Source organism: Ambystoma mexicanum, chromosome 4p, assembly GCF_040938575.1.
Source record: "Ambystoma mexicanum isolate Mex_15411 chromosome 4p, UKY_AmexF1_1, whole genome shotgun sequence".
NCBI lineage: Eukaryota > Metazoa > Chordata > Amphibia > Caudata > Ambystomatidae > Ambystoma > Ambystoma mexicanum.
Window position 1 is genome coordinate 198,311,303 of NC_090927.1, and position 17,136 is coordinate 198,328,438.

General features: G+C 48.1%; 1 protein-coding gene across 2 annotated transcripts in view; it reads right to left on the bottom strand.

The window, feature by feature from the left end:
- Positions 1–17,136, bottom strand: part of ELP3 (elongator acetyltransferase complex subunit 3) — a 1,295,792-nt gene that overhangs the window by 1,042,168 nt on the left and 236,488 nt on the right. For both annotated transcript variants that reach the window (XM_069605694.1, XM_069605692.1), the window contains exon 5: positions 3,836–3,899. In XM_069605694.1, coding sequence (XP_069461795.1) covers positions 3,836–3,899 — 64 coding nt within the window. The remainder of the gene's footprint in view (positions 1–3,835; positions 3,900–17,136) is intronic.

Consider the following 17,136-nt stretch of genomic DNA (forward strand, 5'->3'; position numbering starts at 1 on the left):
ACAAGAGAGTGACTTCTTGATCAACAAAGAAGCTATTACACATACCTTCTACTGCCTACATAAGGTGCACAAAACCTTATTAAAACCTCCTGGAGGACCCATAGTAGCTGGGATTAATTCAATCCTAGAGCCCTTGTCAAAATATGTAGATCATTACTTAAAGACATATGTAACCCAAATGAAATCGTATCTTAAAGATACTAAAGACGTTATCAAAAAATTTGAATATCAGCCATACGACAACTCCTCTCACTATCTGATGACATTAGATATAGTTTCACTATATACTAATATACCACAGAGAGCAACACTCAATACTATTGAAGAGATAGTATTGGCCCGGACTGATAATGATCCAGTCCCTACGTCCTTCATACTATGGTGCCTCGAGATAGCACTAACTCAAAACTATTTGAGTTCCAGGGAGTTTATTACCAACACAGAAGGAACCGCAATGGGGGCCACTATGGCCCCCAGCGTGGCTAACTTGTATGTGGAATACTTTGAGAAGGCTTTCATTTATACTTTGCACCCTTATGTAGCTATGTAGCGAACCTAATTTCATGGGCACGCTACATAGATGATATTATCGTTATATGGAAAGGCACGGTACAAGAAGCTAATTAATTCCTTACTTGGCTCAACCAATGTAATAGACATCTGCAGTTTACTATGACTATTGACAAAGACAGTGTGAACTTCTTAGACTTAACCATCTTTCACCAGGAAGGAGTCCTACTAGTTAAACCGTTTCATAAAAGCGCAGATAAAAATTCACTCCTTCATTATAATAGCCACCATGTCAAACATTTAAAAGATAATCTTCCTTACGGCCAATTTTTAAGACTGAAAAGGAACAGTAGTCAAAGGGAAGCATACGAGACAGAAGCAGAGATACTTTCGGGCATACTTAAAGATAGAGATTGCCCCAAAAAGCTAATATGAAAAGCAGCTAAACGAGCGTACAATAATAATCGAGAATCACTGTTGGAAGACAAAGTTAAAAAACCTCCAGATGATCGGATCGTTAGCGTTAATACCTTTACCAACTTGAGTCTAACGATCACTAACATAGTCAGGAAACAGTGGAACATTTTTGAAAAGGCAACAGTTCCAATTGCCTGCCCCCTTTTTGCCTACAGAAAGTCAACCACCATTGGGAACCACAGCAGTAGTAGTAAACTTAAAACTACCCAAAAACAAAATACCACACTTACAGAAAACTGGGGGTTAGGCCCTATAATAGGACACTACCCTTGTGGACATTGCAGCGTATGTAAATACACTGCAAAGTCTAAAGTAGTAGAGATTGGCCTAGAAAAGAAATGGAAACAGACCAGCTTTTGAAACTGTAACACTGAATTCGTGATATATATGATTAGTTGCCCCGTGGCAAAAGATATATAGGCAAAACAATTAGAAAAATCAAAACACGAATTATTGAACACCGTAGCTGCATTAACAAAGTCTTATTAGCACCTATGGTCAAGCACTTTATGGCTAACCAACATACCGCAGAAGATGTGAAATGGACCGTTCTCTTCACCATGAGCGGCCCAGATATTATGAAAAAGAAAAAAATTCTAATTGAAAAAGAACAAAGATTAATATTTCTTACCAAAAGTGATAAGCTAGGGCTTAATGAGGCCGTAGAATGGTATAAAATATAACTAAATCAGGATCTAATAACCTTTGAACTCCTGAGCCTGTACCTGAGAGATACCATGCACTATTACATTTACCTGCAACTAGTACTTGCAAATAACTGTTAATCTCTTATCACTATGACTTTTTGAATTATTCATCCTCATAAGGACAGGAACTTTAATGTTTGAGGTGCACTAAATCTCCTTAGACTAATTACACTGATACGGAAAGAGCCACCCGTCATTAAGAATAATGACCGCCCCGATCCACGATAAACACAAAAAAAGGACTTAGGCATTCTTAAAAGGACTCCTCAAGATGGCACCCGAAACCCAGGAAGCGATTGGCAGCTTACGGACTGGCGGCGAGCTCGTAATATCTACAATCACGGACTATTGTCTCCATACTACATATTGGAGGTAAGGATACTTACTAAGGGAGAACTCGGTCTGTTTTTGTACACATAACATACGGCCGCTTAACTAATTCTAGATCGAGCAACCATTTATTATGAATTTTTTATAAATCGATCAACAAGGCAAATGTTTACTGTGTTTTACATACAGACCTGAAAGGGACTGGATAAACGGTTACTAGAGACCTAGCTTGAAGGCTTGAATACTCCTTCATTTATACAGCGACATAATATATTGAGGTAAGATTTCCTCTTGCTCACCATGATATTATGATATTACTAACAGTCCTAAATGACTATAATGTTCCAACTTAGGTCATTATTTCTAATTACCGATAGGTGCCTAGACAATTGAAAATCTATACCAGCGTTCGAGACAAACGCTCTGAAGAACTCCATCCCATAATATTTACGAGACTATGAATAAGGAGAATTGAGACTCCTCCCATTCACAACAGGTACAGACATCCCCTGTATTTTGTGTTTACCTTTAGAAATATCTAATTTTAATTTCACAGCACTAGTCAAACGAGCAGAAGTGTTCCCGTGCCAGTCTCATTTGAATTCTAGACACTCAGGAATGTAAAAGCAATACACCTTTTTTGCAGGTGAATTATTTCTACAAACTGAGGGATATTCGACCTAAGAGAAGATAACCCTTGCTATACTCAAGGCTGCTTCTTTAAATTCTCCACAGAACAGACCAGGTACACTTACCATTTGGTATGTTCTAGATAAGTGAATATCTTGAAGAGATTCAATCAAGCATTTGAAGCTTACTTTCTCTCTCTCTTTTTTTGTTGTTTTTCAACAGTTTCAACGGTTACTGTATGAAGAAAACTACAGTTACACTGTTTTACAAGAAGCTGTATGAATTTACCAGCTATATAAAACACTATATCTTGTAGTTATGTTTTTATAGATTTAATAGTGACATTACTCCTGACGAAGGTCCCATTAACAACTTATTAGAGGACTGAAACATGTTGAGAATACGATAATGGTTTTTGTTTATTACCATTAAGAACAGCGATATGTCAAGAAATTGATTAATGTGTTTAAGGGACATTAATTGGAACCTCTAAAACCAGACTTACCCCCAATCAATTAAGATCAGAGCCGAATTTAAAGGCGGTGTATGTCACAACTCTTGAATTGTATTTTTTATACACAGTGTTTTTAAAGTGTTGAATTTTTTATATAATTGTATTTTCATGACTTAATAATCTATGCATAGAATATTTACAGAACAGCCATTTGTTTAATGTTGAAAACTGTGAATAGAGCTCTCTATCTCTTGTTTACATAAAGTTTCACTACCCATTATAAGGTAGAGCTTCCACCCAGTGGTATATATGGGATTCCCTCCTAAATTTAGTGTTAAATGAAATATACCCATTTCACTTTTCTGTGTGGGCAGCTATAACCTCATTCTGCAGACAAACTTGCAGCATTATGTTTAGAAATGGCACTGAGAATCGTCTTTGTAGTATTTTGGCGTGTTTGTAGTTTTGATTATTGTTTGGTTCAGTCTCCCCAAGCATCCAACATCCCTCTCAAAATCACCAATTTACAGCATCCACAACATTATCTATACCCTGCTGAAAGGTCTTCCCTAACTGATAAAAAGTTGGAAACTTTAGGGGTCGACACAAAGTTATTGTTCATAACTTACATTTTCATGTTACAGTCTCAAAAAATAAAATGTTTTCCATACTTATTTCCTTTCATAGCATGAAACGGGAAATGTTACATCATCATACACATCAGTACCTCATATCCTGTATATGACTGTGTAGAATATTCAAAATCGGAATCTGGGCCGCCAGGACAGTAGCTGTAGGAAGATACAGAAACGACACGGTTGAAAGACAACTGAAGCCACAATGAGAAATCATGAAGAACAATTGCTTATATTTCATAACTACTAGTCTCAAAGTCCATCAGGGCGAGAACCCTATAAAGACACAATATATTGATGCTTAGTGAAAGTACCTATTGCTGTGTAAAGTGAGCAACAAGTCTGAAGTTAAAGTTACTTTCAGACGACATTGTTACAAAAATGAGCATGACCCATAATACAGGTGACCAAGAGCCAGTCTGGTAATCTGACCCCCATCTTCTACACAGGAAGAAATGCTAAGCGATTCCGACAACGTCCTTCTGATGTCAAAGGCCTATTAGAAAAGTTAGGTTTTCCATTACATCCTGAATAGTGAGTAGTTTGTTTCCACTTTTACAATCTAATGAGATGCCATGGTAGAAGGCTCTAGACTGTCAAAGGGGAATTTCAACAGCCCAAAACAAAAAACCCTCCCTTAATCCACCCAACATACGCTGGCCCTTTTTATATAATAAGAAATGTAAACTCTGTTCTGAAGTCCTAGAGATTCGAAACTAAGAGGCTTATGGTGAGCCCGGATGGCCACGTGTGATGCTTTTTTGTTTTCTGACTGTTTTCTCAACTGACACATTGGTCTTTTCCTCAATGAGTAGAGTTTATCTTTAGGAGTGTCTTGGCATAGGTAAAGATTATGACTTTGTTTGGCAGAATGAGGGAGCTAACCTGACCAGGGATTCCTGGCAAATGTGCAGTGTCATGTGGAGAATTGTTGCATATGAACCTAACCTCAACCAGTAAAATAGTTTTTCTTTTCTCTATTGTGAGAAACCTCAGGGTATTCTCACTCCTATTCCCCATGGATCCTCTGCGCAGGTGGCCAGGGAAAGGCCATTGCTCTTGGATCCTGACCCTGGGGATAGACAAGCAAAGGGGATAGACAAGTGAGGGAGGATCACGTAGATGGAGGATCTTTGGGGCCTGGGAGCGTGATGCCCTTTGGAGGGACATGGTATCGCCATTCTCCTAATAATGACCAAACCAACCCTTCTCCCACCTTCATGGGGTATTTTGAGACAACTCCCCTGGCTTCCTCCTATATGACTTCTAAAAGTACTGGGAAGAGGAAGAGGAAGAGGAAGAGGAGGAAGAGGAAGAAACCAAGAGTAATAAAGACTAGGTGCTTTTACAACTCTGGTACTGGGACGAGGAAGAGGCCCACAGAGTAGTAGAGATCAGGCATGTCCCCTTAAGGATGGTCAGGCAGGGCTAATTACAAATCCCCACCTGCAGCCTGCTAGAGGGCTGTAGATGCATATCAAGCTCCATCAGGATTGCCTGAAGAGAGAAGCAATGGCAGCAAAGGCAGTAGCAAGAGAAGCACGACGAGGGAGGAGCAGCAGCACAGAGGCAAAAGGAAACAGTGAGGTGATGTATGTCTGGAGCATGCTGGCGGTTCAGGAGAGAGCGGCCTGTGGACCAGGGATCTGTGGAACCAAAGGTGCATTGACAGGGGAGCCGTTCAGAGAGGTTGCCCCTTCTTCTGGGATCTGAAGTGCTCAATCTCCTGGCAACAGAAGTCGACCCCGGAGTGCCTAAGGGGCAGGAGGTGGAGCCCGGAAGTGGAGAGCCAAAGGCCAATAGATCTGCGCTGCCGACACTCGCAATGAAGCAACCAGTGATTTTCCATGAAGATAGAAACCCGGTATGCGAGAGTTAGATATCCCGCGCAAAGTTAGTTTGTATTGGAGTGGTCGCGTGGAACAATTCATGTTGTCGAAGGTCTCCGATCAGAATCCTTGCACATACAGTGAACAATAGAACTTGTTAATCTCTAAATACCTGAGAATACTTTGTTACGGAGTGGTCACGTGCACACGAAAGCACAGTATCGAAGGTCTCTGTGTACTAGCCGTGAAAGTAAATTACAACAGCGCAATACTACAGAACAAACTAAATATAACGCCAAAGCAATCTAAATGGAAACCAATATTCAATTTTCAACGCGAAACTGAACACAATGATATCTCATTTTTTTGAATGCCGAACTGAATACAAACCTATCTTCTTATTTATTAAATACCGCATTAAGGAAACCTGTTACACATGAAGATTTGAAGCTTTAGAATTCAAATGAATCCATCCTGCACAGCAATTCAAAAGGGAACGCAAGTGAAATTAATACATATGGTGAATTTATAAATCAAGTCAACTTTGACTTAAAGAAACCAACATATATTGAACCTTAAAAGAAATAGAACTTTCTCAAAACAAGTGAACCCAGTGTATACTTAGCTCCCAAAGTGAATGGAACTTTGGGGAAGGAACTTTTACAAGTGAGCCACAACGAACTGCATCCTTCGGCCAACATATTTCTGTTGTACCATGATTAACCATATGCAGAAGGTGCAAGTGTGGCACAGAACTTTAAGAAACCTGGGAAACAGTACCTCATTGAAAGGGCCTCTTGGGAAGGGAACCCTGAGGTTTGCATTAATTATTGATTGAGGATGAGTCCTTGAGATATTTTGTGTTTTTAACTGGGTTTTGAAACTTGCGGCAGGAATCCCAGTGTACTGGACACGTCCATACCACCCTGAAACTTTTGTTGGAACGGTTTTATGCTTGGGGAAGGGAGCTATACGAAAACTTTAAGTTGGACAACGGCCTAAACTTTATTTTACTTTTTTTGTAGTTGTCGACATCCCTACACATTGTACAAGGTTAGTTGTGAGGACAAGTATAGGTTTTGGACACAGACAGATTCTTAAGTTGAACTTTTGGACTTTGACTTTCCTTAGTTTTGGTTTGGTAGGGAAATCCTCCCATATTATAGGACTAGATAGGCTTTTTTCCATCCTGTCTTAGGTTAGTAAAATGTTATTATAAATTCAGAATCTGTTGTCTGTCTTACTCCAAAATGCCCTCACACTACATAAAAAAATGTATATACCTTTTAAAAAAAGGTGCTGGGGATTTCTTTCCCCATAAGGCTCTTACACTGCCGCTTGTGGTCATTGTATGATTCATGTGTTCTCAGACACTTAGTGGCAACCCCTAGGTCCTTGACAAGATTCAAAGTCTCTTGAAGGCTTGCCTATAACCGATTGCTTTCTTATAAGGATTGTGATGAATCGCAGGATTCAGTCACTTCTTGCTGGGGGGAGCCTTTCCTTGTGAGGCTCGGGAGGTGAGCCTGCTATGCAATACCCTCCCTAGGGGTATAGACAAGCGGAACCTCATCGGGGGAGACTCCCCCCTCCCCCTTGGGGACATGGACTCCCATTCCGCAGAGACACTCCATATGTTACTCACTCTTGGACCATAAATAACGTCAAGGCTTTAGAAGGGCCAAAGTGATCAAGCCACTGATTGTTACTGTGATGTAAAACCCAAGATTGAACCTAAAGAAGGGCACTGTAATAATACTGTGAAGAAGAGTGAGCAAGTGATGGAGAGCACTCAACTGAAAGAGAAAGAGGACTATAATCCTCACTGTGGGAGGAGGCCCAGCCAAGGGTCATAAAAAGAAAAGGAGCGTTCTCAGAGAGCAGAGAAGCCTGAGAGTGTCAAGCCAGCCGGTTTCCAAGGGCTTGATAGTCTTCCGAAGTATCAAAACAAAAACGTTCTTTCATAAGGGTTTCTTACCTGTATTTGGGTGATAGGTATCCACCTCTGTGTCCCCCCCTTCTGGGTGCAGACACATCTCAAATCTATAGCCTCCCTCCACCGGGTTCACTATGGTTTCTCGTTCACGAATCTCAATGTCTTTTTTTTTTTTAAACTTTGGTTTTTATTAGCATTTTGTAAAACATAAAGACAGAAAACGGGGCCTAACTGAGGTGCCCATCCCCCCCTTTTGTGACCCTCTCCCTTCCTCCCCCTCTCCATGTCCAAACCAAACATAACAGCAGAAAAGAGACCAAACTTTCACATCTTTTCCTAGGTCTTTGAAGCGCCGCAACATGTGACCCATTCAGTTACAGGCTTGAAGCCGACGTCGCCCCAGGTCGTGGGGACCCTCCATTTGGGTATTGTCCTTCACAGCGATGGTCATGCCCTGACCAACCGGGGGCACGATTTCGGGACTAGTGGACATCCCATCCCCATGTCTGCTGGACCCCATACCATTCAGCGAGGAATGAGCATGAGTCATTGTTCACCAAGGCAGTCAGTTTGTCCATCAAGAACATGTTCTTAAGTTTTTTTGTCCAATCTTCTTTGGAAGGTGTTTCCAGACTCTTCCACCTCTGGGCTAGGGCCACTCTGCCTGCTCTCAACATAGTTTCCCACATCCTTGGGTACCGGTGTATTTCCGCTTCCTCCGGGGGGAGGTCCAGCAGCATGGTCAGCGGGTTGAGGGGTAGAGGGTCCTCCGTTACCTCCGCTATCCAATCTCTCACCGATTCCCAATAGGTCTGTACCTTCGGGCATAGCCACCACATATGACTTCTAGTCCCTAACTGGCCACTTCCCCTCGGGCATTCAGGTGATACCCCTGTGCACATTTGAGTTTTACTGGGTCCCTGTGCCACCCCTGCAGGATTTTAAAGTTGTGTTCCATATCCGAGGTGAAAAGATTGCCATGAAACGATATCCTGAAAATGCGAGCCCAGGCGTCCTCTGATATCTCCTCCCCCGCCAGATCACTCCAAAAACCACGGAAACCTCGCCTAGCCTGGAGGTCATGGGTGTTTAGGACAGTGTACATACAGGAGACCGCTCCCTTTCTAGAGGTTGCTGAGTCAAGGAGTTTCTCAAAGGGATTTAGTTGTCTCCACAGGTTAGGGCCCCAAGCAGGGTCATTAAGGATGCCCTTGAGATGGAGGTATTCGAAAATGGAGAGGGTCCCGCCTCCCAGTCCCTCCCGGAGGACCTCATAACTCAAGAATTCCCCCTCCCTGAACAGCTGACCCGCCCATTCCAGTCCCACATCTGACCAACTCTGGGATTGTCTAAACCCTCTACTGCCCAATTTCAGGGGGGGCCCCCACAAGGAGGTCATGGGGGACGGCCATGAACAAAGATGTGCTGTCCGGGGGCATTCCCTCCAAATGTCCCAGAGAACACCCAGGGTCGGGTGGGATAGAACTTGTTTCGGGATAGACCTGCGAGGGGCCCACAGGAGGTCACAGACTTTTAGGGGGTGGACATCTATGTCCTCTAGGTATGACCAATATGTCCGTAAACCTTCCTTTATGTGTTCTAGAAGGACCCGCAGTTGTGCTGCGTGATAATACAGTTGGAAATCTGGGAGACCAAAATCTCCCTCCTCTCTCGGAAGCGTCAAGGTGGCCCTACCAATCCGCTGGGTTTTCCCCTGCCAAATGAAGTCTCGGACCCCCTTGTGTAAATCTATAAATGTTTGAGCGGGTACCCGGGTAGGGAGGGCTGTAAAAAGGTATAAGAGCAGAGGCAGTATGTTCATTTTGACTGCCGTCATCCGACCGTACCATGAGAGGATCATTCCTCCCCATCTTCTCAAGTCAGAGGCGATCTCAGTTAGCATGGGCTCATAGTTGGAAGACCCTAGTTTTGTTAAGTCCCTAGTGAGGAGAACCCCCAGGTATTTTATGGTGTTCTTGCCCACCGCTATCCCATGAAACCTAGTCAGGGGGTCTAGTACCGGGTCCACCAGGCGCATCGGAAGGAGGACAGACTTGGCGGTATTTATTTTCAGGCCTGAGAACCTCCCGAACGAACTGACCAGGGACAGGAGGGGAGGGACCGAAGAGCCCCGGTCCACTAGGTATGCTAGGATATCATCCGCAAATAGGGATAGCTTGAATTCCACCTCTCCCCTTCCAATACCCCTGATATCTGGGTGGGACCTAACCGCTATGGCCAAAGCCTCCATCGTGAGGACATACAGAAGGGGGGAAAGAGGGCAGCCCTGTCTAGTCCCTCGAGTGAGGGGAAAAGATTCTGACAGCACTCCGTTCACCTGGACCCTTGCGGTAGGGGCTCTGTAGAGGGCAGCAACCCAGCTCAGGATGTGCGTCCCAAAGCCCATTTGTTGGAGGAGGAGGGTCATGTATCTCCATTCTACTCTGTCGAAAGCTTTTTCCGAGTCCAGGGACAGGATGCATGCCTCGAGATTTGAATTTTGGGCGAAATGAACCAAGTCTATCGTTTTGCGGATATTATCCAATCCCTGTCTGCCCCTAATGAAACCCACCTGGTCCCCATGGACTAGCTTCTGCATTTCTGCATTATCCCCTCCATCCGCCTACCCACCACCTTAGCCAAGATTTTGACATCGATGTTGAGCAACGATATGGGTTGGTAGGACGAACACTCCCTCAGGTCTTTACCTTCCTTGGGAAGGACCACTATAATGGCTCCCATCATGGTGTCGGGGAGAGTGCCCCCTTCCAATACCGAGTTGAAAACTTTCGCCAGGTATGGAGACAGGGTGGATCGGAACCTCTTATAGAAATACACCGAAAAGCCATCCTCCCCCGGGGAAGTCCCCACCTTCATCCCGCTAATCGCCTTCTCCACCTCTTCCTCGGTCATCCGACCCTCCAGCCCCTCTGCCTGATCCCGTGGGAGGGAAGGTATCTATATGGAGTTGAGGAACTCTTCGATATGGGCATTGCCGCCGTCATATTCGGAGGCGTATAGTGTCTCATAGTATTGACGGAAGGCATCGCTTATATGGGGGGTGTCATATCCCAATGTACCCCTGCTGTCCCTCACTCCCTTCACCATTCTGCTTCTCTGGACCTCCCCTCAATTTCCAGGCCAGGATCCTATCCGCTCTGTCCCCCTTCTCATAGTATTTCTGTTTGACCATTTGGAGGCTTTTCTTCGTTTTATGGAGGAGTAGGTCTTTCAATTGGAGCCTGTAGTCCTCCAGGGTGGCTATGCGGTCTCGCTGTAGGGTTTGTGCTGGGGAGCCCCCCGGTTGGAGGCACGCTATTTTTTCCCTCAGAATCCTCTCCTGAGTCTCCCTTTCCCTCTTCTGTCGGGAACCAATTTTGTGAGCACTCCTCTTAGTGTTGCCTTGAAGGCGTCCCAGAGAGTGTGCGTGCCCACCTCCAGGTTATTGTTGAGCTCGAAGAACTCTGTGATGGCCTCCAGTACAGTCTGGGCATGGACCTCGTCTCTCAAGATGGCGTTGTTACATCTCCAGCATCCCCCCGTTCTCTGCACCAGTCCCCTGCCAAGGTGACTCTAACCAAGTCGTGGTCAGACCAGGGGACGGGGTCTATCCTGTAACCCGCTATGTGTGGTCGGAGTACCTCGTCCGCAAGGATATAGTCTATTCTGGAGAAGGCTTTGTGGGTGGAGGAGTAGTACGAGAAAGAGGGAGTCCCCACTCGGGGGGTAGGTAACGTGTCCACCAGATTCAGGTCATCATTCACCCTTTGGAAGCAGCGTGACGTGACGTGGCGTCTCCAGCGAGTCTGGGGTTTGGTGCACCTACCCGTTGTCTATCTCTGGATGGGTCTAGGACCATATTAAAATCGCCTCCCACCACCAATGGGCCTTGAACAAAGGTTTTCAGCCTTTCCCCCACTCCCTCCCAGAATTGGGCCTGGACCTCATTCGGGCATATACAACCGCCAGGGTTATGGGTGATCCCTCTAGGGAGCCTCGTACGAAGAGGTAACGGCCTTCAGGGTCCCTTAGGATGGAGTCTTTCTCGAAACCCAACCCCCTAGCGATCAGAATTGCAACCCCTCTTTTCTTCCCCTTGTGGGATGCATAGAATATCTCCTCAATTCCGCCACCCCGCAACCTGGGCTCCTTCCCCCTCGCCCAGTGTGTTTCCTGCACAAAGAGTAGGTCCAGCTTAACCCTCCTAAACTCCCTACTGATTAGGGATCTTTTCGTGGTGGTGTTCAAGGCCCGGCACATTCAGCGTTCCCACCCCTAGGGTCGGTCGGTCATCAGCCATAGTCGCTGTCGCCTTTCCACTTGGTCACCGGTGTCGCATGGACGCTCCCTTCCTGCTTACTGTATTTTCTTGTTTGGATCTCTTTGAAACGTTTCCCCAACATCCCCCCCCCAACGCATTCCCCGCCCTAAAACCTCCAACTTGTAAACAAACCCCCACCCCCCTCCCCAGCGTCCAGCCATGTAGTTCTTCCATTCCTGGATTGTTGGCTGGACCACCAGCCGGTTCCCCTCGGCCAGGCGTCCGATCCCAAGCTCGCTACCGTGAGCCCCCCCCCTTACCCCCTCTCGTCGCTCCCCCTAACCTCTCAATTTGGTTACTCTCCCGGGCCTTGGTTGATGCATCTCTCGGTTCCCACAGTTATGATCCCCTCTATGCCCCCTTATACTTGCAGTTCAAGGGGGTACAGCAAACCAGGCATCTCCAGTGTCTTTCTGCTTTCTAGACCCGATGATCTCCGTGGGGTCGCTGGTGTCACCCCTCTGAGTCAGCCCGGTCTTCCTCCATTGGTGTTGGTGGTGTGTTCAATTTCTTGAACTTCCTCGTGCCGGTTTTTCTCCTTCTGGGGTTGGGCTGCCTGGGGGTACCCCCTCCGAGCGCCTCCGGACCCACTGGTTCCCTCCGGGGGGCGGGTTCGCCCACATAATCTTGAATAGCGCCCTTAATGTCTTCTTCGGTTACCAACGTTGTGCGTTGGCCTGAATATTCAAAGGACAGGGAGAAGGGATATCCCCATCTGTAGCAGACACCCTTCTCTTTCAGTTGTTGTGTCAGAGGGCGGCACATCCTCCGTTTGGCTAGGGTGTAAGCTGAAAGATCTTGAAAAATGTCGATCTGTGCTCCGTTATAGGTTATCGCCCCCGCCTTCCTCGCAGCCTCCTGAACTTTGGCTTTTTCCGTGTAATAGTGGAAGCGGGCCAGAACCGTTCTGGGGCCCCCCGCTCTTCCCCCGGCCCTGTGCACCCAGTCAAACGTGAGTTCCGTCGTCATTTCTTCAGCAAACAAGAGGGTGATGATGTCTCTCACCACTCGAGTCAGCTCTCTCTCCGTCTCACCCTCCGTCTCCGGGATCCCAAAGAACCTTGGATTGTTCCGCCTTTCCCTGTTCTCATAGTCGTCCGTAATCCTGGCTCTCTCTTCATCCCTCTTCTCCAAAGACGCAAGCCGTGTGTCAAATTGGATTTCCTGAGATGTAGAGGATGATTGATAGTTTTCCACTTGTAGGACTCTATCCTCAATTTTGTCTATCCTTTGGTCCAGTTTCTCGAACTTCTGGGCAATGTCGGATCTCATTTCTCTGATCTCCTGAGGATGGTGGCGAAGCCCTTTTCCATCGTCATTGCGGGTTGGCCTGCGGGTTCCGTGTGGGCCATGGCTCCGGTGACAGTGGGGACCTCAGTCGTGTTTGCTGTTTCTTGGAAGCGAAACATTTGTAGGGCCTTCTTCCAGCTCATGGGGTGTCGTTGGTCCCTTGCCGCGGGGTCCGCTGCAGTCCGGGGTGTCCTAGGGGGGAATACCATGCCACCCCAGGACCAGTCCGTAGTGCGTCGCACCAGTGGGTTTTGTAGTCGACGGATTGTCCCCTGCGAGGGGGTGGGGCGACCCTCCAGGCGGGCACTCTCACCTGGGTCACGGGCAGCCTGCGAGTTCAGGGTGGGCCGGGGGTGCAATGATGCAGAGGACGCCGGAGGTGTGTGTCAGTTCTCTTGGGTGGCGTGATCGTGGGGTCTCCCTCTGGGGCTAGGGTGCTTATTGCCCCCCAGCTGCTTGGTGGGTCGTGGCCCAGTGGGCCCGAGGTTGTGCTGCGCTGGCCCGGGGTCGAGTTGTTGTGGATCTCCGGGGCGTGGGCACTGGTCCTAATTAAAGGTGGGGCAGCCCCCCAATCGGGCCTGTTGAGCGGGAGGAGGCCTCCGGACGGGCACACGCCCCACCGATTCCTGGTGGGGGCCACACACCCAGGTCAACCTCCTTGGTTGGTTAGGTCCTGACAGACTGCAGACAGGCACATGCCCCACGGGTTGGCACGGGGGCCGAAACTTGCTGGAAGAAGTAGTGGGTGAAACCCCACTCTCCCTCCTATTCCTCCACCCAGCTGCGCGGTATGTCCAGATTTGGATGGTCTTTATAGGTGAATTCCGCTGTCCCAGGGACGTGCCAATGTGTGTTGCTCGGGTGGGGCTTACAGGATCAGGCTATAATTCCCAGTAGGGATGGGGTAGGCCCCTCAGGCGGGCACACGCCCCACCGACCCCCGGCGGGGGCCTCTCACCTGGGCCGTAGAGTTGCTGTCGTCTCCCAGGGGGTGTCCTCTGCTGCGTAGCTGAGCCTAGCCCTGCTTTGTCCACGAGGCACTGTGTGAAGTCAAAATGGCCGGGGCAGTGCACTCCCTGTGTGCCTCTGGGGTAGTTCTGTGTGGTGGGTAGCCCTGTGTGAGGTGGCTACATCGATGTTCTCTGCCCCCGTGGCGGGAGGGCCGGTCCGCCGCTCTCCCGGGGCGCTGCATTGTTGCGGGGTTCCTTTCCTGGGCCTTTCCCAGCGGGGTCCAGCCCCCGGCGTTAATTTCTTCTTTTTTTTTTGTTTTTTTGGGACCCCCCCGACCCCCGGGGCGCCGCACAGCAGGACTCGGGGCCGGGTCGGAGGGAAGGCAGGTCCTTCTGTTTGTGATTGGGTGGGGGGGGGGGAGTCATCGGACCCCCTCCGAGGAGCGTCTCTCCCCCAGCACTCGCTTCTCAACCCCGGGACCGGGGGAGGCACGGGCCGTCCTCGCAGCCCTCTCTGCGCGGAGGCCTCCTCTGTGGGGTCGCGGTCCTCCGCCCCCCGGACTCTGGTCCTTGCGTGTGCCTCTCCTTCGGCAGGGTCTGGGGACTCGTGGCCGGGCCGGAGGGACAGCCTATCCCTCTGTGTGTAGTCGGGAGGGGGCGCCGCCGGTCCCCCTCCGGGGAGCGTCCTTTCATCGGCACTCGCCTCGCGCCCCTGGGGCCGGCGGAGGCGCGATCCGTCACCGCAGCCTTCTCACTGCGGAGGCCTTCTCCGCTTCTGGAGCCGCCGAGCGCGGCATCTGTGGAGTCGCGCTCCTACGCCTCCTGAACTCCGGTTTCACGTGGAGTCAGGAGCCCGTTCCTTCGAGCGGGGGCGTCACGGGGGGGGTTAGACGCACCTGCCTAGCGGTGTGCTCGTTCAGTGGGGTTTCGGGGGGGGCTCAATCCCCAAAAATAGGCCCGGCCTCAGCAGGAACACCGCAGTCAGGCAGCCATTGCCTGTGCGCCCCCTGGTGGCCTCCCTCAATGTCTTTTTAAAGAGTTCCAGTGGACATCCCTCGGTCGGGTTCACTCTTGTCAACTTCACATTTACTTTTGCTCTCAATGTTTGTAGGATTTATTTCCTTTTCTTTCTTTACAGTTTTTAGGTCAAAGTCTTTCGACTGTACAGGGATTTTGCTTGACCTCCTGTATGACCACTTTGACCTAACTAGATGGCTCTCCTACGGCCTTCTGGTATCTGTAGTTTGTAGACGGAGAGCAACCAGAGTCTACCCTTTAACACTTTTATAGTTCTTTCAACCTGGTTAAATTTGCCACTTTGCGACACAGCCCAGCTCTTATCCGCTCTCCCATCGGCCCACCAGCTGTGACGAACCACTTGGCTCTCCTTGTAACTGGAGTCAAGGCCAGCAGGAGTTTTCCCTCGCTCCTGCTAATCAGCGTCGACACGCTCTGTGCACTGTTGACATCTGTTGCAGCACACTTGGGCTATTGTTCTCGGTCTTAATGCTTCCCTCTGCGGAGGGTTCGCGGGACTTTTTACGATAAGGGAAAGGTTGTGCCTTTCCTTGTCAGTCTCTCGATATTCGCCGCCTTTCTCCACCTCTTGAACTGCCAGGCCTGGGTAGCTGTCTCGTCGTGTGGTCTGCCTTGCTCGTACTGTGCTCTCTTGTTCGACCTTTGATCCCTGTGGGGAAGGGAGAGGGCCATCAGGTGTGTGTGATTCCGATTAATTGCCTAACTTTGCCTGACCCTTGTGTTGGGACATGTCAGGTAAAGGGCTCTGGTGTTAATCCGTTTTGTGGTGTGTCGTGCGAAAGTGTTCGTGTCAGAAAAGGGGGGGCAGTGGTTTTGAATATCCTACATAATAGGATGAGGAAAAGGTGTAGAAAGAAGGGGGATATCCAGATCTATCTCAACTAGGCCTACTAGAACATGCTACACCAACCAACTCGCCGTACCGCGCATCAACAAGGCCAAAGCAGGAGGGATAGGCTTCTCATATCTAGCCCCAAAGTTCTGGAATGCGCTCCCCACTGCCCTCAGAGCAGAAACTTCTCTCCCTGCCTTTCGAAAAAACCTTAAAACTGCTCTAACTAACCGCTCTCCACTTTCCCACTCCTTCTCATCTTCCCACCAATCTATGTGGTCTACAAACTGTTCTATGCAAATTGTACAATAAGTATGCCTGTCTGTTTTTATATGTAACTAAGCTCTGATCACTCTCTGTAACAAGCACCACGATGCCCCTGGGCTGTTGCACGCTCTATAAATATGAATAAATAAACGAATACTGTGTCTCACCCATCTGTGTCCCACTCCCCGAGGACTCCCCCATCCAGGTGATCCTTCCGCACTAGTCCACCGCAGGAACTGGATCCAATAGCGATGGGCATGTCCTGGCCACCTGAATGACAGACCCCAGGGTTTAGCCAGGGAGACACCTTCAGGTTTCTCACAAATTGCACCAGATTTTGACCAATGTCATATGTTCCATTAAACGAATGGCTGTTTGGGATAGAGGTATAGTGGCTAGAGGTATAGTGGCTTCTTCCCTCTTCCCAAGTCCCTTTAAGCAAATCCAAGACATCTCAGGGTTCTCTCCCATAGAGTAATAGAATAATTCAAAGGGAGAGAAACCCGTAGATGCTTGCGGGGGGCGGAGGGACTGGAGATTCCTCTCGGCGAACAGGGCCCAGGGTATCATTTGATCCCAAGCCTTTCCATCCTTGTCTACTAATTTCTTCAATATCATTTTATTAAATCTTTCTACCAACCTGTCAGTCTGGGCATGGTAGACAGAGGTTCTTAGTGTGGTAATAAGTAACAACTCTTTTACTTCTCCCATTAACTTGCTCATGGAGTTGGATCCTTGATCAGTCAGGATGTCTATGGGGAAACACACTCCGGACAAGAATGGTATTAGATATTTTAAAATCTGTTGAGTAGAATGGTTTCTCATTGGGAACACCTCAGGGTATCGAGTGACATAGTCATTATCATTGGGATGTATTTATTTCCAAGCTTGGAGGTTTCCAGAGGACCCATAATGTACATCCCAATTCGG